The sequence below is a fragment of the Galeopterus variegatus genome, unplaced genomic scaffold (assembly GCF_000696425.1).
Source record: "Galeopterus variegatus unplaced genomic scaffold, G_variegatus-3.0.2 Scaffold777, whole genome shotgun sequence".
NCBI lineage: Eukaryota > Metazoa > Chordata > Mammalia > Dermoptera > Cynocephalidae > Galeopterus > Galeopterus variegatus.
The window spans coordinates 349,017-376,444 of record NW_007726888.1 but is presented as its reverse complement, the minus strand read 5'-3'; the positions used below and the strand labels follow the sequence as shown (position 1 = coordinate 376,444).

General features: G+C 37.3%; 1 protein-coding gene across 1 annotated transcript in view; it reads left to right on the top strand.

Annotated features, from left to right (window-relative positions):
* Positions 1–24,391, top strand: part of LOC103590190 (TBC1 domain family member 4-like) — a 137,162-nt gene extending 112,771 nt beyond the window's left edge. Inside the window, exons 2-9 of the mRNA XM_008572377.1 lie at positions 2,588–3,181; positions 5,182–5,271; positions 8,923–9,123; positions 15,226–15,358; positions 19,912–20,003; positions 20,255–20,365; positions 23,517–23,636; positions 24,194–24,391. Of these exons, the coding sequence (XP_008570599.1) occupies positions 2,588–3,181; positions 5,182–5,271; positions 8,923–9,123; positions 15,226–15,358; positions 19,912–20,003; positions 20,255–20,365; positions 23,517–23,636; positions 24,194–24,391 (1,539 nt within the window). The remainder of the gene's footprint in view (positions 1–2,587; positions 3,182–5,181; positions 5,272–8,922; positions 9,124–15,225; positions 15,359–19,911; positions 20,004–20,254; positions 20,366–23,516; positions 23,637–24,193) is intronic.
* The last annotated feature ends 3,037 nt before the right edge of the window (positions 24,392–27,428 follow it).

Below are 27,428 nucleotides of genomic sequence, written 5' to 3'. Positions count from 1 at the left end.
AGAACCTACTGTGTACCAGGAATTATTCTAGGCTCTGGGGATACAGAAAGAAAAAAGAAATGGGGGGAAAAGAGAGAGAGAGAGAGAGAGAGAGAGAGAGAGAGAGAGAGAGAGAGAGAGAGAGAGGGAGGAATCACTACCCTCCTGGAAATTACATTCTAGGTTACATAATAAATTAAATGAAGGGTAGTAAGCGCTATGCAGAGAAATAAAGCAGGGAAAAATCCAGAGGAACACTGGGTGTGAGTGTGTGTGTGTGTGTGTGTGTGTGTGCACGCACGTGCCCATGCACATTGGGGTGGGAAACAAGTTGGGGTGCTACCTCACAAAGTGACACTAGAGCATAGATTTAGATGAGGTGAGAGAGTGGGCCATGCAGATATCTGGGGCAGAGACCACCAGGGAGGAACATGTCTAGCATGTTGAAGGAACAGCAAGGAGACCAGGGTGGCTGAAGCGGAGTGGGTGAGAAGGGAAGGTAGTAGGAGATAAGGTCAGAGGAAATGATGAGGTGAGGATGAAAAGATTAAAATCCAGGTTGACCATCTGAAGTCATAGGGAGAATTCCCCTATTAATCTGTCTCATGTCAGTTCCAGCCGCAGACACTGACACCATGCAACTTTGACACTATATACCTGGAGACAGCATCAAATTCCACAAGCTGAGGGCTCAGTCCCACAATGCTGCCCTCCACTTCCAATGCCAGTTGCAAACCCCAGGTTGTTTTATCTGTGCTTCTGACCTATCAGCTATAAATTGGGGTTCCCACAACCTCCTCTTTGGGTTCTACTGATTTGCCAGAATGGCTCATAGAACCCAGGGAAACACTTATGTTTATTGTAAAGGATATTAGAAAAGACACAGAAGGAGAGATGCATAAGGCAAGGTATGGGAGAAAAGGCATGGAGCTTTCATGCCCTTTCTGAGTGAGACACCCTCCAGGAACCTCCATGTGTTCAGCTATCTAGAAATTCCCCAAGCCCTGTCCTTTTGGTTGTTATGGAGGCTTCATTACATAGGCATGACTGATTACATCACTGGCCATCAGTGATCAACTAACCTTCAACCCCTCTCCCTTCCCCACAAGCTGGGGGATTGGGCTGAAAGTCCCAACCCTTTTGTAAAGTTTTGGTCTTTCTTGTGACCAGCTCTCATCCTGAAGCTGCCTATGGGCTGCCAGCCATCAGTCAACTCATTAGCATACAAAAAGACACTTGCCACTTTGAAGAGTCCAAGGATTTTAGGAGTTGTATACCAGGAATCAGGGATGAAGACCAAACATAAATTTCACAATATTACAGGGCTGAACGCTTATATACTAGGTTGGACAAAGAGTAATAAATTGTGTAAATGTGACAAGACAAAGGAGTTTGGGCTTGGACAGTTAATTGTGGAAAAGTGACTGGGAAGATAGGGTTAGTTTAACAAAGTCCATTCCTCAGGTTTCTGTTGGCCTTGACTCCTGTCTCTGGTGACAAGACTGAATTCCTTTCTCCTGGTACAGGGAGTGCACCTTTCACTTGGGAGTTCTATCTCCTGCTTTCAGGAAGAATAAAGGAAGGAGAGAGTGCCTTTCTTGCGTCTGCTGTATTTCAAGAGCTGTTAACTCAAAATAATCAATATGCCAATGTGACTTATTTTGAGCTGGCATGTTTTGATTCCCTAAAGTAACAAGACTTAAGTTTAAAAAGGATCAATTTGGCTTTTGAGAGTAGATTGAAGGGGGCAAGGGAAACCAGTTCAAAGGCTGTAGTAGTAAACCAGGTGAGAGATGATGAGCAGTATTCCCCTGTATGCATGTACCACATTTTGTTTATCTGTTTACTTGTTGGTGGACATTTGGGTTGTCTCTACTTTTGGAGCATTGTGACTAAAGTTGGTATGAATTTTTGTCTACAAGCCTTTGTGTGGACATGTTTCCCAGTCTTAAAATAAACCTCTAGGAGTGAAATGACTGGGTCGTGAGATAGGTCTGTACTTGCAAACAATTTTCTAGCGTGGTCGTGTCATTTTACCTTTCCACATACAAGGTAGGAGAGTCACAGTTGCTCCAGGTCCTTGCTGGCAGTTGGTCTTTTTTGATGTCAGCCATTCTGATAGGTGTGTAGTGGTATCTTATTGTGGTTTTAGTTTGCATTTTCCCTTATGGCTAATGATGATGAGAGATGTCTGGGTTTTGATTTTTTTCATCCAGAAAGCTTATTTTATCCTCATTGTTGGAACTTTGCTTCCTTTTAGTTGAGGCTCATAATGACTTTTAAAAATAATCAAAAGATATGATTTATTAAAAGTTTCTAGGGGCCTATATAGTCTCATGGTTTTGTTTTTTTGAAACATTTTAAATGGGAAACTCTAATACTGCCATTAAATTTTAATTAATTAATTTTCATTAAATTTCAATTTTACCTTGAAGTCATTTATGTCCGACAAGATATTTAAGTTTATTTTCTGTTGTGTAGGGTCTATTACTTTATATACTCTATCATTTGGGATGAAAATACATTCCATGTAATAACAACAGGTCTTGGTAAACGTAAATGATCTGAAAATACTTAACTAAACTGAGGATTTGATATTTTTTCCCAGGTTCCTGATGTTATCAGCCGCATAAGGCAGTTATCTAAAGCTGCCATGAAAGAGGACACCAAACCCTGCAAAGATAATGAGGATGCCTTTTACAACTCTCAGAAGTTCGAAGTCTTGTACTGCGGAAAGGTGACAGTGACCCACAAGAAGGCCCCGTCCAGCCTCATCGACGACTGCATAGAAAAGTTCAGCCTGCACGAACAGCAGCGCCTGAAGATCCAGGGCGAGCAGCGCGGTGCGGATCCCAGCGAGGACCTGATGGTCTTTGAGGCTGAGGTGCCCGGGTCCCCTGGTGACAGCCTGCCGGAGGAGGCGGAGGGAGTCAACAGCACCCCCCCTGGCTTACCCTCCGTCGCCAGCCAGCCTGTGCTGGCTCCGTCCAGCTCTCGAGTTTGCTTCCCTGAGCGGATTTTGGAAGATTCTGTCTTTGATGAGCAGCAGGAGTTTCGCTCTCGGTGCAGCAGCGTCACCGGAGTCCTGCAAAGGAAAGTTCACGACAGCAGCCAAAAATCCCAGCCGCGAAGGAGACACGCGAGCGCGCCCAGTCACGTCCAGCCGTCCGATTCCGAGAAGAACAGAACGATGCTCTTTCAGGTACTGCCGGGCAGGGCAAGTGGGGTTCCCCAGCAGAGGTCACGGGGTGCCCCAGCAGAGGTCGGGGTGCTCCAGCAGGGGTCGCAGGGCGCCCCAGCAGAGGTCAAGGGGCGCCCCAGCAGAGGTCGCGGGGTGCCCCAGCAGAGGTCACGGGGTGCCCCAGCAGAGGTCGGGGTGCTCCAGCAGGGGTCGCAGGGCGCCCCAGCAGAGGTCGGGGTGCTCTAGCAGGGGTCGCGGGGTGCCCCAGCAGAGGTCACGGGGTGCCCCAGCAGAGGTCGGGGTGCTCCAGCAGGGGTCGCAGGGCGCCCCAGCAGAGGTCGGGGTGCTCTAGCAGGGGTCGCGGGGTGCCCCAGCAGAGGTCACGGGGTGCCCCAGCAGAGGTCATGGTGTGCTCCAGCAGACGTCGCGGGGTGCCCCAGCAGAAGTCAGGGGGCACCGCAGCAGAGGTCGCGGGGCTCCCCAGCAGAGGTCAGGGGGCGCCCCAACAGAGGTCTCGGGGCGCCCCAGCGGAGGTCGCGGGGTACCCGAGCAGAGGTCGCGGGGTGCCCGAGCAGAGGTCGCGGGGTGCCCGAGCAGAGGTCGCGGGGCAGAAGTGGCCGGGCGCCCGCCTCCTCCCAGTCCCTCACTCTGCCGGCCCCCAGGGGCCACTTCTACGTAGCGAATAGTCGGACTTTTATTTGTTTCCCCCTCAAAGCAGTTAAGGCAGGTGGAGAAAGAGCACAGGAAGGTGGAGAAGGGGCGAGGGGCAGACGTGGAGCGTGGATTTTAAGAAAGAAGGGAATAGGGAAGGAAGAGTAGGGAGAAGAAATTAATGGAGCATCAGAGAAACCTGGTGGGAAGAAGGTAAATAGAAGGTTACTCTCATTATCGGTCACTAGCATTTGCCTTGGGTGGATTCTTAAATCAATTTTTTAAAAAGAGTAACTGCGTAAAGCCAATCTTATAGAGGACTTAAAGATGTGAATCTGGGAGAGTGATTTGGCATGGAGAAAACGGGGGTTTTTATAGAGAGAAAGAAAGGAAAGTGGAGACTTAATATGTTCAGATGAGAACGTACCAACTTATTCTGTCATACAAAAGGGAAGGTTAGAAAAACACCGTCGGCCTGATAACTTAATGGATCAATTGTTAAAATAACTTGATGCAAGTTACAGTATTGGCGTAAAAGGTAATTCTTAATTCTAAAAATAACTTTTGAATGTTACACAAGGTATAGAAAATGTTCAGTTTCACTTAAAAGAACTTAATTCATAACAGTGTCCTGTAGAGGATCTTCAATTCTTTATCAGCTTGTAAGATTTGAGTTTTCTTGAAAAGAAATGAGTGGACTGTTCTTTTATCCTGTTTTGAAGAACCCCTGAGGAGGAAATTCCACAGTTTACTTTGGTAAACAGTCCCAGGGTGTAATATTTGCTTTATCAGAAGTTCATGGTTTTTTTTATTTCTCGTTTCATTAACTCTAGGCATGTAATTAAAGTGTCTCTAATCTTTTTTTTTTTCTTTTTGGTGATATGTTAACTGAGTTTTCCCTTACTTTGGGGCTATCAGATTTGTTTTTTCTTAGCTAGTCATGGTCCTTGTTCTTAATTTTTATGAATAGTTGTTCATTTTCAAAAATTTTAACTTATCAGTCCAATTACAAATGTGTCATTTTGTTAAACATTTGGAAGCATTATTACAACTTTAATAATTGGTATTTTTAGAAATCATGAAGTGAGGAAAGGTTGCATATGTTTTGAAAAAACAATTGTTTCTAATTTGAAAAAAATTGTTTTTATAACTTATAATTTAAGACCAACTTAACTTTCATGATTTTTTGACAACAGGAAGAAATGTTTTGAGCTGATATTTGGACTTAAAATGTGGGTTGGATTGGATGTTGGGGCATATGTGAAATAGGTATATAGCATTTGAATCCATATTTTTAGTTGAATATTTAATTGTAAAGTAAGATGTTAGGTCCTTGTGAGAAATTAATTGGAATGCCTTTTATTTTTCAGGTTGGGCGATTTGAGATTAACCTTATCAGTCCAGACACTAAATCAGTTGTGCTAGAAAAGAATTTCAAAGATATCTCCTCTTGTTCTCAGGTATGTATCAAAGTATATCATAGTATTTGAATAAACCAATTAAATCTGGTTTAAAAGTTAAGCACAAAATAACTCCTTCAAATGTTATATGTTTTCTTTAAAATTTTTATATTTTTAAAGATAATTTGTCTTAAACTGAGTGCTGATGTATTTGTGCCTATGCCAGTAACAAAATCATGTCCAGAACCCTCAGTATCTTTATTTTAGTTACCTCTTTCTTTTCATAATGTTACTTCATCAATTCCTTCCCATGATGGAATTTCTGTGGTGGTGAGCTCTTTTGAAAACACCTTCACAGTTAGCATTCCTCAGAACCTTGGGCAGTGGGACTTACAGGTGTAATTGAGTCATGTCTGCTCTTTATCCCACAGTAGGTAGTAAAAGGGGAACTAGTGTTTTCAACTTATGTTAATATAAGTGCTAAATTTTGAAAAGAATGTTTTGTTATTTTTCTTCTTTGATTTATTTTTAATTCACAAACTATATATTTAAGTGATTTTTAAGTGATACAGCTAAATGTGTACAAGATTATGATATTAGGCATAAAGTAGCGTCCTAAGGACCATAGCAATAATTTATAATATCTATCCCAAAGTTAGAGTTACCTAAATATATTGTAATCATAGAAGGAATTTTTGAAGATTTCAGAATAGAGGGAGTATCTAAATCTAAATGTGGGAAGGTTAAAAATGCAAGGCCCCTCTGAGGAGATCCCTGGAATTGAGAATTAACTCCTTTTCTAGCCCAGTAGCTAATTGTACCTTTGGTAGTTGGGTTTTGCCAAGGTCCCACCTACCTGTATTTTAATGTTGAAAAATCATGACTACCTCTTATTTTTTCTTTTCTTTCTTTCTTTTTAATTTTGGAGTTAGCATTGCTGTTGGTATGATATTCAGACAGTCTTCCCTTTGAAGATGACAGGAGAGTTTTTGTACATTTTGTTAATTGTTTGCCTCAGCCTCTGCCAATACAGTTCCACTTCTAACGTTTTATTTTCCATTTTTTTTATTGTAGTAAAACATATGTAACATAAGGGTTACCATTTTAAGCATTTTTAAACATAAAGTTGCATGGAATTAATTACATTAACAATGCTGTGTAACTACTATCTCTATTTCCAAAACTTTTGTATCGTCTGAAACATAAACTTCGTATCCAATAAGCAGTAATTTATTATTCCTCCCCCCTGGTTTCTAGTAACCTCTAATCTACTGCTGTTTCTGGAAAATTGTTTTTCTTTTTATTTTTTCTTAACTGACTCATATTTATTGTATATATTTATGGAGTACAATGTGATATTTGGGTGCAATATACTGTGCAATGATCATATCAGGGTATTTAGCATATTCATCACATCAAACATTTGTCACTTCTTTGTGTAGGGAACATTCAACAACCTCTCAATTAGCTACTCGATCACTTCTAATAATTGGTTTTAATATTTTTCTACTACGTGGAGATGTAAAATTATGTTGCATAGGTAAGAAATTTCTACTCTAATAACTTAGAGAGTGGCAGCATCTGAATATAGGAAGAATTTATTGCAAATTTCTAAATTCCTGTCTAACGGACATAAAAATCTGGTAAAAAGATTATTTACTTTAACTGAAGAAGTATTTATGAAGCATTCTTATAATTACCTGTTTACTGGGGATCCCTGCAAGATCATAAGCTCTATGGGGGCAAGTGTCTTACTCTGCAGGACAGCAGAATCAGATGTAGTAAGATAAAGCTTAATAGGTGTTCAATAAATGTTGAATGAATGAGCATTTTCTCCCTGTTGAAGCTTGTGCCAAGCAGTGGAGAGAAAGTGGTATATAAACCCAATGTAGTCCCTACCCCACTAGAGCACCAAGAGGCATCCTCAAAAGCTGTGCCTCTCATAGCCTAGTCAGGAAACTAGCATTGCTCATTGAACATCCAAAGGAAAAAATAGAAAGAAAAAAAAAGAACCAGTCAAACCAAACATATAATAATGGGAAGTCCAAATATATAATAAAAGGAAGTTCAAATATTTCTTTTGCTTCTCCTTTTTATTTTTGTTAAAGGCAAGCTTTGTATTCTTATATTCTGGTTTGGGAGAAGGATTACACAAAAGCATGAGGGAAATTTGTGGAAAGGCTTCATCAGAATTATTGTCAGGTTAACCATCTGTTCCTCTCTGACTGGCCCTGTTCTTATTACTACTTTCCATAGAATTGAACTGATATACTGTGGCTGTATTCAGGAACAGATCTGCTTTTAATACTGAACACCTACAAACGTTTCTTTCTTCAAAATCTGTAGGACTGTTTTCCTGGCAAGCGTGGGAAATAAGGGAGTAGTTTTCTTTACTGGAGACATTGCTACTGCCTGAAGACTCACTGAGCTAATGAGGTCCTATGAATTTTCTCCATTTAGTACTAAGCTAGTAAAAGGTATTATTTAATCACTAATGAGTTGTGTACTAAGTTGAGCTTATTTTCACCTCATGAATTGCAACCTTAGTCTTCCTTACTGATATTTTCTTTTTACCAGAATTAATTTTCTTTTTCTATGTCTATTGGATAGATTGAGTTTATTTTAATGAGAATAATGGTTACCATTTATCAAGCATTCCGGGAACTATAATAGATATTTCTTAGTCCTAAATCTCAAACATCTCTGACAATAGGTGCTGTTACTACTATTTTACAATGAGAAATGGAATTTCAGAGATAATTATTAGCAACCCAGCATAATATCTCATACTTTGTAGATTAGTTGAACCAAGATTTAATCACAAATCTGCCTGAATCCAAAGCCTGTTTTCTTTTCACTTGGATTTAGACGATTTCAGGACAACTTTAAATTTTTTGACTACCTGGCTTTTCAAAGTAGTTTGCTTGCTATTAAAATAATAAGGTATTTTCTCTTTATTGGTATGTATGTATTCAGATTGAATGAAAGTCATTCACAGATGACTCTGAATTTTTTATTAAATATGAGGGCACTTCAAAAAGTTAGTGGAGAAACAGAATTAAACGATAATATGAATCATTCCACGAAGTTTTTGAAAACCCCTCATATAGCTGAGGTTATTTAGCTTGGGTCCAGGAAGTACAGTGATTTGTGAAAGTGGATAGTTGGCACCTGAAATAATTTCTTTAATATATCAGTCTTTTAAGTTTGGCTGCTTGAGTGTCTATAAAGAGACAAATATCTATTATTTTTATGCATATTTTAGGAAATTGCGTGCCATTTAATTCAAGTATTATCAGATGTAGTTTTTCTCAGTTTCTTAGCCTCATTAGACAAGAACAAGGTTTATGATGAATCATCAGACCGTCATTCTAAGAAGACAGTAGATTGAAAACTCCATTACTTGCAAACATGGAGTAGCAGTTTGATTACAAGATACACTGGGTCGTGCCCTCAATATTTTTCCTCCTGTGGCCCTGAGTCACTAAGTGTTTATCAGAAACAAAAAAATCTGAATTAGTCTCACCCTTTATTTTTTGTATCAACAGGCCATCGTGTAAGTGTGCTGTGACGTTATGCCACATATCATATTGCTGTAAAGAAGAAATTCATGGAACTGTGAAACCATAGAACCGATGTTGATTTCCATATTGTTGATTAAAAGGATGTATTCCCATGAATCCTGTACTGTGCTTCTTTCCCCCCATCTAGGGTATAAAGCACGTTGATCACTTTGGCTTTATCTGTCGGGAGTCTCCAGAGTCTGGGCTGAGCCAGTATATTTGCTATGTGTTCCAGTGTGCCAGCGAATCTCTGGTAAGTGGTGTCAGTGCTGTCCTCCTGCTCCTGCTGACACACCTGCCTAACGGAAGACTGATCTTTTATGAACCCAAACCTTGCAAAATGCTATCAGCAAGAAAGTTGAGGGCATCTAGAAATATGTTTACACCCCTTAAAGCAGCACAACAGTAGAAAAAATAAAAACAAATTGCCTTGTAATTTTTAAGCCTACCTACTTTCTTGGGTTTAACAACCCTAGTCATGTTACCGTGAGTATTTTTATAAGGTAGGAAAGACTACTACAATGTAATAGGAGAAAAGCTGTTACTTTTTCTGTTCCTCATCTAAGAAGATAAGGAAGGCCATTGACTTATTTTCTTAATTGCTGTAACATCTCAGAGTTTGCTTATATCGACAGAGTAGAGAACTGTTTATTTTTTATTGTTTTCTTTATTTCTTTAGCACCTGTCCTCATTTTAAAAATATTCTTTGTGGTCTTATTTTAATTTTTATTTCCTTTCCTTGGAACTTAAAAGTCAATTATTCTCTCTGGCACCCCTCTCCCCTGCCCCTCTGTTATGGGAGCAATTGACGTTCTACAAGAAGTAGGTAAGGCAGACTTAAAGATATATCTGAGTGATTAAGAAGTAGTTGATTTTTTACCCCTCAAAGTTTTTACTTATTTTTCTACCTGTTCTATCTACCCTAACAATTTTAACACAGACCTTCAGATATATACATCACCAGTCTTTGAAGAGTTTACAGAAAAATGTTTTCTTAGACATATAATCTTCCCACCAGCATTTCTCCCAGGGAAACACATACAACTTAGACATGTACAAATAAGCCAGACAGCATTGTCCTCGTTTCCTTGGTGCATATTACAATCATCTTTGCTTGACTTCTGCCTTCCACATTCCCAGTGTGGACACTGAGGTCAGGAATAGTGAAGAAGTGGAGGTGAATTGGCACAAAGGCACTTTTTCACTAGTGTCCTCTGGGTCTCCACTTTTTTCTCTAGGAGATATAAAACTCCCATCACTGACAGTGTTTTATTCTAGAGAGCTCCATTTGAGGTTTGTTCTTCCTCTAGATAATTAACCACATCTATGAAATAGCCTCATATTGATATCCAGGTAACCACTGCTAAATAGGTTCACTTTAGGATTTGAGATAGAAATTTGAGAGTTGTCATTATTTAAATGATAGCAGAAGGCATGGGGGTGGATGAACACCCAAGGGGGAGAAAGAGAAAGAAAGATAAAGAAAACTGATGGCACGACACTGGAAAATGCCAACCTGTGAAGAGTTTGGTAGAGAGGGATAGTCTAGGATACTCTGCCACCCGTGCCTCACTCCTCGCCCATCCCTACCCACTCACACCTCTCTGTCTCTCTCTGTCCCTCCTCCTGTCTAAGGCTGATCCTTCTACCGTGTTCTAGATCCCTTACTCTCCTACCTTTCCCAAACCTATCATATATCTCATATTGTTTTATTTTGGCATCGTCATTTACCCGATTTCCCTATTTAGAAACCCTCATGCATTCTCTTTCACCTTCTATATCCAGTTGTTCACCAAATCCTATTGACTTGAAGACAGAAATGTCTCTTTTATCCATCTCTCCTTTTCTTCTTTGCTGCCTGATTCTGGGCATTCATGTTCTTTACTTGGATTCTCGTATTAGTGTCCTACCTAGTCTTCTTGCCATGGGTTTAATCTGTCATCTGTTCATTTTCTGCATTGTGCTATGGTTTCATTTCTCACCCAGTTTCCTCACTGGAGCCGTTTATGCCTCATTGTTAAGGGATGAAATCGCGACTGTTTAGCATTCAGCTGGGCCTTCTTCATTCTCCAGCCTCATCTCTTGTTATTTCTCACATAGACTGCAATGTTAAGCTCTTTTATGACTGTGTCTTAGCACGTGTTCCATGTCACAAGCTGTTTTCTAGGCCAGACCACAAAGGCTGGTTGGATGATTGGTGTGATGTTGCTTTTATTTTGGTTTGTTACTGAAACCAGCAAATGATTAGTGTGTGGGACACACATGAGATCAAGGATTTGAGTGAATGGCTGCAGCTCTGTGAAGGCCCCTTGTGGCTCACAGAAGTGCAGGGGAAGCTCAGAGGTCACTGTTCACTGTTTGGAGCGAGGAATCTGCCTTGTAGAGGAGGCCAGAACCAGGGCTTGCTGCCTTTTACACTGTCAGGCTTGGGGAGGGGGCTATGGCAGCCTCAAGAGTCCACCCTTCTACTAAACAAAGAGATTGTGCAGTGCTTTAGTTACCTATTTTTACCCTCTCTTACTGCTTCATTGGAAGTAAAGTAGGACTTGCCTTGCTCAACTAACCTGAATACCCTTCCCCTTTTCTATTACATATTTTTCAGAACCCAGCTGAAATATCACATCCTACTGAAGCCTTTTCTGACTTTTTTCCCTTCAGGAATTGATTCCTTTAGTTGCTATATTGTCTGTGCTCTTACTATACTTTGTGCAGAGGTCTCTAACAGTCTCTGCCAATCCCTATACTCATTTATTTGTTTACATAACCATCTGCTCCACTAGATTGTTAATTTCACAAAATTAGCACCATTGCTTATTCATGTTGTATCTTGGGGTTTCTCGAATGGCAGGTGCTTGATATTTTTGCATTTCAAGTAATTGAATGAATGCATTACTCTTAACTTCAGGCAGTCATTTTCTAGGTGCTGCTTAATCTTGGATCACTAGATAACTTGCAGTAAATGGAAAACCTTCTTATTTCTAATATCTTTAACAGGTTTTGTTTTGGTTTTAGTTTTTAGCATTTTCATTCTTTCCTTATGCATGTCAAATGAGTTTTGGGGATGGGATCACAGTTGAAAGTCTGGGGACATGTTGCATTTTACCACCCAGAATGCTCTGTGACAAGGGCAACAGACTGTATTGGCTGCGAATGCTTTCCTATTGCTTGAAGCAGTATCAGAATCTGAGTTTTGGCATCATTATTCTTTTACTTTTATTTTTAACAAAAATCTCTTTAATTTTATCAGTAAGCATCTTAGCTGAATAGTGAGGCATCAGAACTGTGAGCTTAAAGAAAAATTAAAGTGAAGATTTCCTGCATAATAGGGGATGGCTCAAGCAGCTGACATATAGAATAAAACAAAATACTCAGTTAAATATTGTCAGTCTACGCAGTGTTATGATTGATATGGCTTGGCAATTGTGTAAGACAAAGTATTGCAAAACCATGAATGTTGACTTATCTTCTTTGAGAACCCACAATTAACATTTTCTTTTGTTATGAATTTGTAAACAGTATAGTGTTCTGATGGGCCCTGAAGTGTTAGGCTGGAAGTTTAGATGCTCACTACTCTCCTTCCTACCTTTCTTCCTTTTTAAAAATAGCTGTAGGCAGGTAGCTTAATCTTGTTTAACGAACCCTTGAGCTTTGTAGAAAATATAGTTTCTTCAGAAGTGTTTTCTTTAAAATTGGTTTAAAGAGTGTGAAAAAAAGCTCAAGTCACTGTTATTTATACACACACACACGCGCGCGCAGACACACACACACACACACAAGCAAATTCCAATGACACAGTCAAAGTATTCAGGGAGAGTATAAACAAACAAACAAACAAAAAGCCCTTGGCTATCCAAGACCCAGAATTGTATGGGATTAATAGTTAATGAAATAAAATGGTATTTCATTAGAAATGAAATATTAGCATATTGATAGAGCAATGGGGTACAAAGACTAGGAAGTTATTTTTCTCTTACGTCTGGTGTTGATTATACTTGTAAACATAAATTTCTGACAAGAATCAAGCAAAGTGGGGAGGATGGCAGGTAAAGAAACAAGTTTAGGTTTGGGAATCAGCATTTAATAATGAGGAAAAGTTGCAGATGTTTCAGAGAAGAACAATACTCTATGAAAAGTTCCTCATTTGAAGAAAAACAGAAGTAATTTGCACACGTTAGCCTAGGAACGAGAAGTATAGGACATGGCTCTAAGCATATAAGCAGTCATGTGAGAATTCACATACAGCGTAATGTGATAAGTGAGCTTAAAATCTAAAAATGTGGAAAACACTTCGATATGTGGGTGATCCATTAGCCACGGAACTACACCACTGCCTTCATGTTAACTGTTAAAACAGAATTGTTGCTGTTCTCTACTGGATAGTTTGAAAATTTAAATTTTTCCAGAGAATGAGGCTACATAATATTTTGAAGTCCTTAAATGTTCTCTGATTCTTAGACTTATTCTAAAATGCTATAAATACCCAAGTTTGGTATGTAAATGTTTATGAGCATTATTGTTACTACGGATTTCCCCTTAATATAATAAATTGGTCTTTTTCCCATGTCATGCTTTTCACTGGGAATTTAATTTTGCCTGATGGTAATGGCAAGAATCCTCACTTTCTTTTTGGTTGCATATGACTGATTTATCTTTGCCCATTCCTTTGCTTTTAACCTTTTGACATGACCGATGATTTTGCTGTTGTTGTATCTAGAGTAAAGTAATTAAGTTATTCATAGTACGCTAATTTGAACTTTTAGTTGCACTGATCCCAGGATAGAACTTATAGGTCAGCTGGAAAATGTGGTGGATTTTAGAAAATAAAACACTTAAAATTTTAGAAGGCATATAAAGGTTTGAGTAATATTTGTGGCTGGGAGAAGTTGGTAGCCAAATTTCATACAGCATTGAAACAACCGCTTGTTTCATCTCAAAATAGAGAAGAAAATACCAAAGTTCGATATCTACTGGAAGTCTTTTACAAGGCGGTGTTGTTAAGTAACAAGTAACCTGTATAAAAGCTATTTATATTACTAACCAGATTAATAATTCCTTCAGTGTCTTAAATAAAAGAGAAACAAGAAAATAGAAATAAATTAACATCTGCGTAAATAATTAAAGCTGCTTTTGAACATATAACAAGGCAAAATCAATCAAAACAAAACAAAGGCATTAAAATGTATTGCTTTTATTTCCAATAAATAGCAATCATTATTTTGTAATTACAGAATAAAATATTTTATGCATAATTCATTTTTAATCATGAAGTGATGTAAAATTATTCATGCCGTTTTAATTGATAATATAATGAAAACAACTGAATAATGGATGACTGCTTAATGTTTGATCTCTTCTGCCAGTAATATTAGAAGAATAAAGCTTCTTTTTATTCCAGGTTCCTCAAACAATCGAATGCAGAAATAGATTAAATCCTTTAAATAATAATATATTCTTAAAGCAGCTGTAGGGAAAGGGGAAAAAGAGAGAAAAGAAATGGTTTACCAAGCATGGTAAATGGTTTTGAATATCAAAGCTAGTTCGGATGAGGTCCTTAGTACCCAGTAGCTCTGCCACGCAGGTTTTAGAATTTGATCTAAGTTCTGCAGAGTGTGGGAAAACTTACACTACGTTGGCGATTGTGTTACAGAAAAGAAGATACAACCTGAAGTTGGTTTAACCACACGTGAGGGTGAGTTGTTAGTTGGTTTCAAAGACGCAATGAGGAAAACTAGAGGCTAGATTCAAACTTCTTGACTGGATCAGTGGAAGAAAGAAAGAAATTAGCTGACAGTTTGCAAGCTGATTGCCTAATGGTTAGACCCAGCTTATTAGACACTATGATGCCAGGACTTCTCAGTGTCACAAATCAGAAGCGGAGCAATGATAAATCTGAAGCTACAGAGATAAGATGAGCAACGTTCATAGACTTTACCTACCATTATTTAAATTGAACTCATTTTCCCCCAGAATTTCACTAAAATACATGTTTTGTTTCTTTTTACACTAAAAGTGATCCAGAAGAATACAGTAAATAGGATAGGTATTAACACGGGTGAATGTTGAACCTATTTTGTTGCTCCCTATATATTGCAAATAAAACTTCCAAAGAAGTCTTTATCTGATAAACTATTTAGTTAAACAGAGACCTGACCAACTAATTAAACTGCCTGTGATAGCATGGGCCTCACTGGTATTTGAAAATAGCATTCAAGTACCAGATCAGTATTATATTACACACATTAAAATGGTCTTAATTCATCCAGCTTTCAATTATAAATGTATGAAAGGTCTATCTTCAAGATGTAATATTTTGTCTGCCAGATATGCAATCATCAAAATTCCATGTTTATTATTTCATCAGCATCAATAAAGGCTCACATTACTGTTGAGTTTTTAATGTGTTACCATGAAAGCAAACTTTTACAGACTCGAATTTTGTTTCTTCTTGTAGGTGGATGAGGTAATGCTGACTCTGAAACAGGCTTTCAGTACGGCTGCTGCCTTGCAGAATGCCAAGACCCAGATTAAGCTGTGTGAAGCCTGCCCTATGCACTCTTTGCATAAGCTCTGTGAAAGGATTGAAGGTACAGTATAACTTGGCCTTGGCAAGAGAGGAGTTTGCTTTGGCATTTGGAAAACGAGAAAGTCCCTGCTGTCACTGAATAGTTCTTTGTTTCTATGTGAAACAAAAACCCAAAGAATCATTTCTCGTGTCCAGTCAAATTTGAGTGTGCTGTCAGTCTCTTCTAGGTGCTTGACTTTTTTCTCTTTCTTTCTCTCTCAATCTCTTTCATTTTGTTTTTTCATCTGAAGGCAAACTCAAGGGAGGGATTTGTATTTCCCACAGTTCTTAAGACTCTGTTGTGTACACAGTGGGAACTGACAAAATATTCGTTGAATGAATGAATAGAGGCAAAACCATTACAGAATGTCAACTGTTTATTTAATTCTTTTAATTCTTCTTTTTTCCCCTCTTGCTTTGTGATGTGTTCCTTTTCTCTAAAAGTTTAGAACTGTAATGAAACTTGCTTGCCTTTTAAGGGACATTTGTGAAAGACAGAGATAATAGAGTGGACATCATAAAGCAGTTTTTTTTTTTAATGTGTTCTGAGGAGCAGGGGAATGACATGAGGGAAAGGTGACCCTATGACTCAACTTCTCTTTCTTATCGTTATCACTTACTAACAAAAAGCTTGAAAACTATGATACAAAAAAAGAAACGCAATTTAATAAACACTTGAACACTTGTAAAGTGTCTACTATGGTCCAGGCAACATGCTAGGAACTGGTTATACAGAAATGATTGGGACATGAACTGTGCCTCTGGAAAGCTTCCACAGTCTAGAATGGAAGACAGTCATGTGAGCAAATAAATGCAATTCAGTGTGTGATAGGTGTTATAACAGATGGGAAGATGCAGACTCTAGCAAAAAACAGAGAATGGTCTAGTCATGGTGAATGCAAATTGGAGAATCATAGGCATGAGGCATAAACAGTGATGGACGGCAGTATTTATTGAATCTCCATACAACTATGTGATCAAGGACTATTTTAATGTAATATTCAGAATTTAAAATATATAATCATAATTTTACAGAATGCACATTATTTTCGAACTTGTAAAATATTGACAAAAATGGAACATTCTTTGCTGTGTGGTAAAGGGAGCATTTTCAATCTGTAGGAGGAAAGTCTGTATTGCTCAATTAGCTGTCCGAAGGGGGAATGATTCCTCCCACTAATCTACTCAAAATATATTCTAGATGGACCAAAGTCTTTAGTGTAAACTAACAAAACATTAAAATCATTAAAAGAAAACAAAAAGAATATTCTCATTCCTTGACAAAAGAGGGCTTTCTTAAGATGCAAAAATGCAAAAACTGTTAGAAGATGTTGACACATTTGACTTTATGAAAATTTAAAGTGTTTATGTAACAATAATTGCTTTTTTGGAAGTTAAATGATAAACAACGAACAAGGAGATAGCAGATTGGTATCCAGAATTTGTAAGAACTTTATAAGAAAAAGATAAAACAATCCAGTAGGAAATTGCACAGAGAATGTCAAAAAATACATCTCAGAAAAGGAAAGTAAAAGGTCCAATAATGAAAGTGAGACGATGCTAAACCTCACTCAATGTCAGAGAAATGAAAATAAAATACAGTAAGATACTCATCAGATTAACTGTTGGAAAAATTGTAAGCATATTGATACATTTTTTGTAATATTGATGGGAATGTAAATTGGTATAGCCATTTTTTGGGGACAATTAATATAAACTTATTAATCTAAACTTGTACATACCCTGTGAACCAGAAGTTCCATGTCTCAATAAGAGAAACTCTTATATTAGGGCAGAAACTGACATTTTCAAGGTTGCATTATTTGTAAATAATGGAAAATTGGAAACAACCTAAATGTCAATCAGTAGCATAATTGAAGTATGTTCATGCAATGAAGCAATAAATGAGAATGAATTTGAACTGTATGTCGACATGAATACATCTTAAAATTATATTGTTGAGTGATAAAATAATTTTCTGAATAACATATACAGCATACATATCCTACATCTGGAAAAATACATAGAATAATACCATGTATTTATTTTTTAAACAACTTTGGTCTACTTTTAGATTTACAGAAAAGTTGCAGTTTCCAAATATTCCTCCCCGCCACCCATTGTTAACATCTCATACAGCCATGGTGCAATGATCAGAAAAGAGAATTAACATCGGTACAAGGCTGCCATCCAAGCTAAACACTTCATTTGATCTTCACAAGTTTTCTCAGTTATACGCTTTTTTGGTTCCAGGACCCCAGTCAGGGTCCCACATTGTACGTAGTTGTTATTTCTCCCTGGTCTCCTGAAGTCTGCATGCGACTTTTCATCATCCTTTCCTTGTCTCTCATGACCATGACATCCCCAAAGAGTGCTGCTCAGTCATTTTGCTGAATGTCCCTCAATTCGGCCTGTCTGGTGTCTTCCCAAGATTGGACTGAGGTCACTCATCCCCGGCAGGAGCACTGTGGAGATGATGATTCACCCTTCCCAGTGCATCGTATCATGGGGCTCATGATGCTGATTAGTTTTATTACTTGTGACGTTGGCCTTGTCACCTGGCTCAGATGGTCAGAGGGATTTTCCAGTGTAAACTTACCATTGTTTCCCTGGAGTCAACAAATATTTTAGGGGAGGTGGTTTGAATATACGCAAATATCTTTTCTCTGACAGTTTTGACCACCGATTCTAGCATTTATCAAAGGTAAACTTAACTGTATCTATAATGTTTTAATACTTTGAAAATACAGAACTTATTATATTACTTGGGTAATTAAAAATAAAGCAAAAATATATATTTATAGAAAAAGATCCGGCAGCAAATATGCCTCAAATGTACGTATAAATGTAACTACCTTTTTTATCTTTCCTTTTCTCTTATTCATCTTTTATCCTCTTAGTCATGTTAATTAGTCACTTCAGTTATAAACAACACAAAACAAAGCAAAAACAATCATGTGAATCAATGTCATAATATTTATCTAAGAGACTCTTAAGGAGACTTTTCTAGCAAATAATAAGCTATGATAAGTATTATACCAACAAAATGAATTTTAGTTTTCTGTATGTGATCACAGAGACTTTCACAGAATTTTGCTGTATGTTGCACAAAGAAAGGTGGAGCTGAGAAGTTTCAGAAACTTGTCTTCTTTTTCCCATTGTATACTGCACAGTGGTTTAGCACAGGTCCAGTGGTAGAATGGCCACAGTATGTCTGCACTGTAGGCATTCTGGCAGTCATGAAAGGATTTCAGTTTTTTAAAAACAATGTATATTTTAAAGTGATTCTCTCCCATACTATCTGCAGAGATATTGATAGTTCCTTAATAGAAAAAAAGTAGCTCAAATGGGATCAAATCAGCTTATTTCAATTAGCTGTCACCTCTTACTGTCTTAGAAATAAAAACAGTTAAAGAACTGTACAGTTTGCTTATAGACTATCACACTGTTTATTTTTATATTTTGTAATGCAACTTAGCAAATTGTAAGAAAGTATTCTTGGCCAGTTACTTTGTCTTACTCTTTGTAAATAAAAATAACGAATACATGGACAATATTCAAATTATAGCTTAACATCATGTAATGTATTTAACTGTAACCTGAGAAAGGTGGCCTTATAATAACAAATGCTTTTAAAATGCCAGTCTGTATCTATAATGTTTATTAAATATTCTGTATAGCTAGATATCCTCTTTATAAACCAAATATAGTAGCAATACTATAAGTGGCTCCTAACTATGTAATGGAAAAATGTTTCTTAAAAATGGATGGACAATTGAATTATTGTAAATATGAATTAAACTCTCTCTCTTTTTAAAAAATGATAAAAACGAATGTTTTCATGGAAAAAACTAAGGACTTAATATAAATTATGTGTAAGAATGTGATGGATTTGCAAATATCATGATACAAAGAAGTGAACAATTTCTAGGTAAAATAATAACACCGAATGTGTATTATATACTAATGCCATCATTGAATCCTTATTCCCACAGAACAGGAGCCGCATGTGGGGGAGAGATCCCTGTCTCAGTTGTAGTCCTGCCTTTTAATATTATTGGTTATTCTTTCTTTTTTTAAATGTCAAGTTGTAAGCTTAGAGCTTTTGGCCAAGGCTAGTATTTAGTGTGTATTTCCATGTCAGTTCCTAGGATAATGTTAATTCACCTGTGAGTTTCTCGGGTAGCCAAGTTTGTTAGTATATGAGAGTACTTCAAAAAATTCATGGAAAAATAGAATTAAAAGAAGCTACGAATTTCACCATGAACTGTTTGGAGTACCCTTGTATTAAGTAGTTTCTGGTTGTGCTTGGTATCATTTAGAAATTCATTTTTAGTAATCCTAACTCCAGGATCACTGTAGGGGGCTGTTGGTTTTGGTGGAGAGGTTTTTCATCTAGTTTTAATCGTTTCAGTGATTCCAAGTGTTCCAAGGTTTGTTGTAGGCAGGAACACGTTTCCATAAGAAGATTTACTTTCAGAGCCTGCTGTGGAAGGGGTGAATGCCGTGCATTCTGTCCACTTAAATCCCTGCTGCGAGACTCTGTTTAACACCTTCCCTCATCATTTTTCTTAGGTCTCTACCCTCCCAGAGCCAAGCTGGTCATACAGAGGCATCTCTCATCACTGACAGATAATGAACAAGCTGACATCTTTGAGCGAGTTCGGGTAACATTATTTGTAGTTCTCATAAATAAGATATAAGCAATGAGAATTGGATCCTGTTTTCTCATTCCTCTATCTGAAATTAAAGATATATGTCCTATAGTACTATTCGGTGGAACTAGAATGCTGTCGTTCCTTCTGCTTCTGAGTGCAGGTTTATTAATGTTTGTCTGCCAGGGAGATAAAACCAGTGAGAATAAAATAGGAGAGAAGGTGTGTTGCCATAGTGTCCTCTTGGTTTTTCTTTTCAACAGAAAATGAAGCCAGTCAGTGACCAGGAAGAAAATGAACTTGTGATTTTACACCTGCGGCAATTGTGTGAGGCCAAGCAGAAGACACACGTGCACATTGGGGAAGGCCCATCGGTGAGAAAGATTTCTCCTTGACCTACTTTTTTTTGTTGATGTATTTAGTTAAAATATCACAGAAGGCATGAAGGGAGTTTCTCTCCTTTGTGCTCTCATCTTTAGGGCTGTAGTCCTACAAGAAATTTTTTTTCAACATTGTAGTAGCTTTACAGAAAATTATAGCAGGCACTGGCACATTGAGATAAAATAATGATGGTTTTAAAAAAATTTGTGGTTTTTGGTTAAAAAAAGCAGTAACGATAAAAATTCATGATTTAGAATGAGCATACTTTTTTTTAGTTACATTAATCTATTATTTTATTTCAAATTCGTATGAACATTTTATTTCATCAAAAGCTTCTACAGCTCCCATGATGAAAAGCATGGACCAAAGCAGCAGTAAAATGTAAATGTCTACTCTAGCTGCAAACTACAAGATGGTGTTTTTGTGCATGCGGTTTAGAATTTAATCCCAGCTGCATATAGATAAAGCAGGACCACCAGCAACAGCATGGAAAGGGATCATGATATGTTTACTTCTTAATAATACTAAGTCAGGTTAATGTCTTCATTTCACTGTATTCAGAACAAATCACATATTATTAGTACACATATCTTCAGTTGCTCTTTGAACAAGCACTTCTTGAGAATCCTCTGTCAGGTAAGCTGTGAGATAATGGTGACAAAAAAGTGATGAATGAATGATGTCCCCTTCAGAGAAGAGCTTAAATATTTGATAGGGGAATGCAAACAGATAAATAGATCTATAAATACAGTCAGTAAGTGGCTTTTGAAAAGAATGTATATAAAAAAGTAGCTATGTCTTTGTTTTTAGCTGGAGTGGAGAGTAAGGGTAAGGGAAGATTTAAAGAATTGAAGAGAGTGGCCGGTTAGCTCAGTTGTTAGCTTGTTGTAACACACCAAGGTCAAGAGCTTGGATCCCCTTAGTGGACAGCTGAAAAAAAAAAAAAAAAAAAAAAGAATTCAAGAGAGGGGGAAGATTGCTGATTTAGGGGAGAAAAAGCTTGCTATCAGTGAAGTTGAGGAAGTGTGTTCTAAGAAAGGAACATTGAGCATGAAGTTCTGTAGTAGTGTGGCTGAATGAACTCGATGCAAGCATTTGGAAGTAGGTACTGGTTTATAGGGTGTGCTTGGGGAGTGGTGGGGGAACAAGGCTGGAAGGACAGGCAGAGTTAAGATGATGAGGGACCTTAAGTGGCAGGCCTGACTTTGTCATGGAGGGATTTCAAGTAAGAGAGTGAGAAGATGAGATTTGCACTTGAAAGAGATAATTCTGCTGTCCCTTTGATGGCAGATTTGTGGGGAGGTTGGTAGGTGAGGGGGTTGAGAGTATTAGGATTGAAGTCACAACTGGGATAATCCTCTAAGTAGGAGAATTTTGTAATGCAATATGCAAGAGTAATTTAATTATTGCACAAACCTTTATGAAGTGCATGCTATGTAGTAGGCAATGATGGTGAATAACGACAGTCCTTTCCTGCCATCTAACTGTTTAGGAGGAGAAACCAACACGTAGTTAAAAAATATGATGTGATTGGTGCAATGATGTAAGCATGCACAAGATAGAGGTAGTGCTAGTACATAAGTAAGTTGAGTCATTCTGTCTTGAAAAATGTATTTGACTCAGGAGAGAGGCCGAACTAGAACTTCAGCACTGGAGAAGTGAGGAGGAGACTGAGTGAAGAGCTATTGATCGTTGTTAGGACTTGGTGACTGACTGGATGGATCTTTAAAAGAAGGAGAGGGAGTTGCTGGGAATGATTTCATGGTTTCAGATTTGGGGAAACTGGATGAAACTGAGCTAGAAAATACAGAAAGAAGACTAGGGTGGGGCAGGGGATGAGAATAAAAAGTAAGAGTTCAATTTGGAAATGTGTTTGCGATTCAGTTAGAAAAATGGATTTGGTGCTCATAGAGAAATTTGAGTTGATAGGATAAATATGGAAGACATGAGCTTTGGCACTGATTTGAAGTCAGAAAAATATACTTGGGACGAGCATTTCTTTGTGACAGAGGGCGCTAAAGATCATAGAGGAGGAAATTTTAAGAAATGCCTTATGTTGATAGTAGTTAAGTTTCTCCCTCTACCCCTCTTTCCTTTCCTTTCTTCCTTCCATTTATTCAATTGGTATTTACTGAGCAGCTACTACATGTTAGACATTGTGCTAAATGCCAATATGGTGTCCCTGTTTTTGTCTTGTCATTCATCTGAAAGCCTTAGAATAATGAGCAATCTTAGTCCTTTGTACGTACTCTAAGCCTAGTCCAGCCCACATCCATATCCATTGTTTTCTCTCGTTTCCTTTCTTTCCTTGGTGGGGACTATATTTCTTGCATCAGTAATTTTTATGATTTTGCCAACTATCCCCAGTTCTGGGGAAGTCCTCATCCCTTTTATCCTGCCTGTCTGAATCTTGTGTATCCTTTTCTTCTTGACCACAGACCCACAACCAATCTTCATGCTTTTGTATTTGATACACATCTGTGCTTTGTGTTGTAATTCTCTCCCCAAGCATATTATAGAGTTTCTCTCTTGAAAGTTTTGTGGCAGTAAGGACTGTGTAATGTATGTAGTAGCTGCTTACTTCAGTGTGATGAAATAGAGAGCCTAATGTAGTGGACACATCATAGATTCTCATGCAGTTTAGTGCTGTACTATCAGTGAATACTTGATCTAGAATATAAATGACCCATTCACAAATAAAATGGTATTATAACAGAGGCATTAGAAGAATCCAGTATTATTTGGAAGATGCCTTCTTCTTTGAGACTTATTTCCTGTGTTTTCCCTGGATATAAAATGTGCAGTTTGGAAAGAGATGGTTATAGTTACTAACCAAAATAATAGCAGTAAAAATTGACATCTCAAGTTTAATTTTTGTTAAATGCAGCAGGAATATATAAAGTGGAAAGGAAAGGCATAAAGGAAAGATCTTATTTCTGTCATCTATATTACTTACAATATTAAAAATTAAACTTTTTTCCTTACAATCTTTGTGTTCATAGTGTGGAACCTAAATCATTACTTCTTAATAGAGCTACTGAAGAATTCTTGTGTTTTTAATGGCTTAGTCTTAAGCTTGTATTTAAAGCCTCATTTAACATTGAGTATTTCCAAATTAAAATGTATCTGTTTTTCTTTCTCTAGACTATTTCAAATAGTACAATCCCAGAAAATGCAACAAGCAGTGGAAGGTTCAAACTTGACATTCTGAAAAATAAAGCTAAGAGATCCTTAACTAGCTCCCTGGAAAATATCTTCTCAAGGGTAAGAGTAAACTGAGGACCTTTTAGGTATATATGTTTATGTTTTCTAATTATTTTGCTTCTTTCTCAGTGGCTCACAAATTTTCTTGCAAAAACAAAACCTACTAAGATAACTTTAAATGAGTTAACACTTACATAAAATGATCTCTCAAAATAAATTTTCTTCTCAGATTTAAATTTTTTTTCTGGGACCTCTGATATCTGAATTTGAGCAATAAACATTTAGTAGTAGAAATACAGTTATGCACCACATAAAGATGTTTTGGTTAATGATGGACTGCATGTACGGTGGTGGGCCCATAAGTTTATAAAGGTGCTGAAAATTCCTACCACCTCATGACGCCGTAGTACAATGAATCACTCATGTGTTTGTGGTGGTGCTGGTGTAAATAACCTTGCTGTGCTGCCAGTTATATAACAGTCTGGCACATACAATTATGTACAGTACATAATACTTGGTAATGATAAGAAATGACTATGTTCCCAGTTTATGTATTAACTACACTATACTTTAAATAATTATTTTCGATTGTATTTCTTCTACTTATTAAAAAAAAGTTAACTGTAAAACAGGCTCAGGCAGGTCCTTCAGGAGGTATTCCAGAAGAAGGCATTGTTATTATAGGAGGTGACAACTTCATGTGTGTTAATATCCCTGAAGACCTTCCAATGGGACAAGTCGTGGAGGTAGAAAATGATGATATTGATGTCCCGACCCTATGTAGACCGAGGCTAATGTGTGTGCTTGTGTCTTAATTTTTAACAAAAAAGTTTAAACAGTAAAAAATATAAAGTACAACATTTAAAAATATTTAAAAATTTGGGCAGACCCCATGGCGCACTCGGGAGAGTGTGGTGCGGGGAGTGCAGCGACGCTCCCGCCGCCGGTTCGGATCCTATATAGGGATGGCCGGTGCGCTCACTGGCTGAGCGTGGTGCGGGCGACACCCCACCAAGGGTTGCGTTCCCCTTACCGGTCATGAAAAAGACCAAAAAAAAAAAAAAAAAAAAATTTAAAAAAAAAAAAAAAAAAAAATTTAAAAAAAAAAAAAAAAAAAAATTTAAAAAAAAAAAAAAAAAAAAATTTAAAAAAAAAAAAAAAAAAAAATTTAAAAAAAAAAAAAAAAAAAAATTTAAAAAAAAAAAAAAAAAAAAATTTAAAAAAAAAAAAAAAAAAAAATTTAAAAAAAAAAAAAAAAAAAAATTTAAAAAAAAAAAAAAAAAAAAATTTAAAAAAAAAAAAAAAAAAAAATTTAAAAAAAAAAAAAAAAAAAAATTTAAAAAAAAAAAAAAAAAAAAAAAAAAAAAATTAAAAATTTATAGAATAAGGAAATAAAGAAAATATTTTTTGTACTGCTGTACAACGTGCTTGTGTTTTAAGTTGTGTGTTATTACAAAAGACTCAAAAAGTTAAAAAAATTAAAAAGTTTATAAAGTAAAAATGTTATTAAGCTAAGGTTAATTTATTATTGAAGAAAGGAAGACTTTTTTTTACAGATTTAGTGTAGCCTGAGTGCACGGTGTATATAAAGTCTATAGTGGTGCACAGTAATGTCCTAGGCCTTCACATTGACTCACCATTTGTATTTTTACTGTATCTTTTCTATGTGTAGATATGCTTAGACATACAAATACTTAAAATTGCGTTACAGTTGCCTACAGCATTTAGTACAGCAACATGCTGTACAGGTTTGGAGCCTAGGAGACATAGGCTGTCCCATATAGATTAGGTGTGTAGAAGGCTATGCCATCTAGGTCTGTGTAAGTACACTCTGTGATGTTCCCACAATGACAGAATTGTGTAATGATGCTTTTCTCAGATGTATCCCTGTCATTAAGTGATGCATGACTGTATATATTATATAGAAAAGGGGAAATAAAATATTGATGCTCAATACTGTAAGGACTTTTAAAAATCATTTCCCACATAAATTTATAAAGAAGCCCTTTTTTTTGCTCATTCTTAGGCTTACAGGAAATGCTGAAAATAGTATAAATTAATGAAAATTTATGTATTCCATTTAGTAAATTTATATATTCTATTTAAAAATAAGTAAAATGGTTCCCATTCCACTTCACTTTCCTCTTCCTGAACCATTCAAACTTCAAGTTATTAGGTGAGATCAAGCTAGGTAGGTGTCTTGGGACTGGAGGGCAGGGGAGCCCTGGTAGCTCAGAGCAGGGACACATGCCTATATGGGGTGCAGAGTGTGAGGATGGCCTGATGCAGTGTGTGGGTGCTCTGTGTAGTGAGGAGGCTATCAGCAGAGGAGGGCAAGCTGGTTTTGGAAGTTGGAGGAGGAGGGTCTCCCTGCAGCATGCGGGGGTCAGAGCCACAGTGGAGGGGAGAAGAAAGTCCCAGAAGAGTGCCCAGTATGAGGAGGTGGAGTCTGAGCAGGGTAAGGATGTTTATGGGTGGGAGTGGTGGTCTCCCAGAGTGGCTCTCGCAACCTGAGTGGGGTGAGAAGAGTGTCGTACAGCGGTGGTGTGGAGATTGGACATACAGAAGGACTGATCAGATAAGTAAATGTATTAAGGATAGTGGGATCCAGGCAGAAGGGAACTACAGATATGAAATGGGAGGGAATTAGAAAGAATCCTATGTGATTCAACTTGGAGGTATCAGTACGAAATAATGGTTTTTCATATATATATATATATATATATATATAATGTATTAATACACACATGCATGTGTGTTTGTATAAATTTGTACACATAGCCCCTGGCTCTGTCAACTGAGAGAACCTGGGAATAGTTTTTCTATACACACCAGATAAGCCCAGTTGGGTGGCATCTAGCCAGATTTTGGTTTCCATATATTCTTCTTCTTTAGAAGGAAACAGAATCTGGGGAGAAAGGGCTAATTCCAGGCCTGCAGGGAAAGTACACAAGTCTGGAACATCTTCGTGCTCCAGGTAGTATGAAAGTGCTTGAAGAAAGATGGTGATATGTCGTCATGACATTAAAACCTCGAAAGGGTTCCCACTGGTGAAAAACAAAATGATTACTGGAAACTTGATTTTCATATACACCTCACAAAGTCCACTCAGGGTGGTTTTCTTTTTTTTATCTTTATGTATTAGTAGGTCAGACTATTAATTGGTCAGAAATACTGCATTGTACTGCTACTGTCAATAAGGCTGTTTCCTTCACCCAGCACAGTTCATGTGCACACCAGGTAGTTAGAGGGTTGGGTGGTAGGTGTTTTAACTTCTTTGAATAAGATTTCAGAATGTGCTCTTGATAACTTTTTTAAAAAGTCCTTTGGCCATTTTGTTAACACAGAAAGAAAATTTCACCAGGGGAAGAAAATTCTTCAATGATCTTTCTCCATATAAATTCTTAGGCTTTGGGACTTTGAAGTAACCATTTAACTGTGCAAATGTGTGTTGCTTTTAAAAATACCATTTAGGTCTGTTTAACATTAATAGCATTACAAGAATATGTTTAGTCAAATACTTGGATACATTTTGAGTGTTTCCATGTTTGTGCGGTTGGACACAGTAACTTCTGATTTCTGGTGTTCTTAGTTTTATATCTTTGCTATGGCTCAAAATACTTTTATACGGATTTCTTTTAATGACTGAGACTCTTCTACTTTTAACAAAAGCTCTGCAGCAAGCATGGTCAGCTGTGAATACCATTATTTTGTTAGGAGAAGGTAGACTCTCAGAAAATAAAATCTAGGAGATTTGTCAGAAGTGTGTTAATGCAGCTTTTCATAAAATTTTCATTCCTTTTTGTTTCAGAATTTGTAAATTAGTCTTCCTCCCTCCCTCCCTCCCTCCCT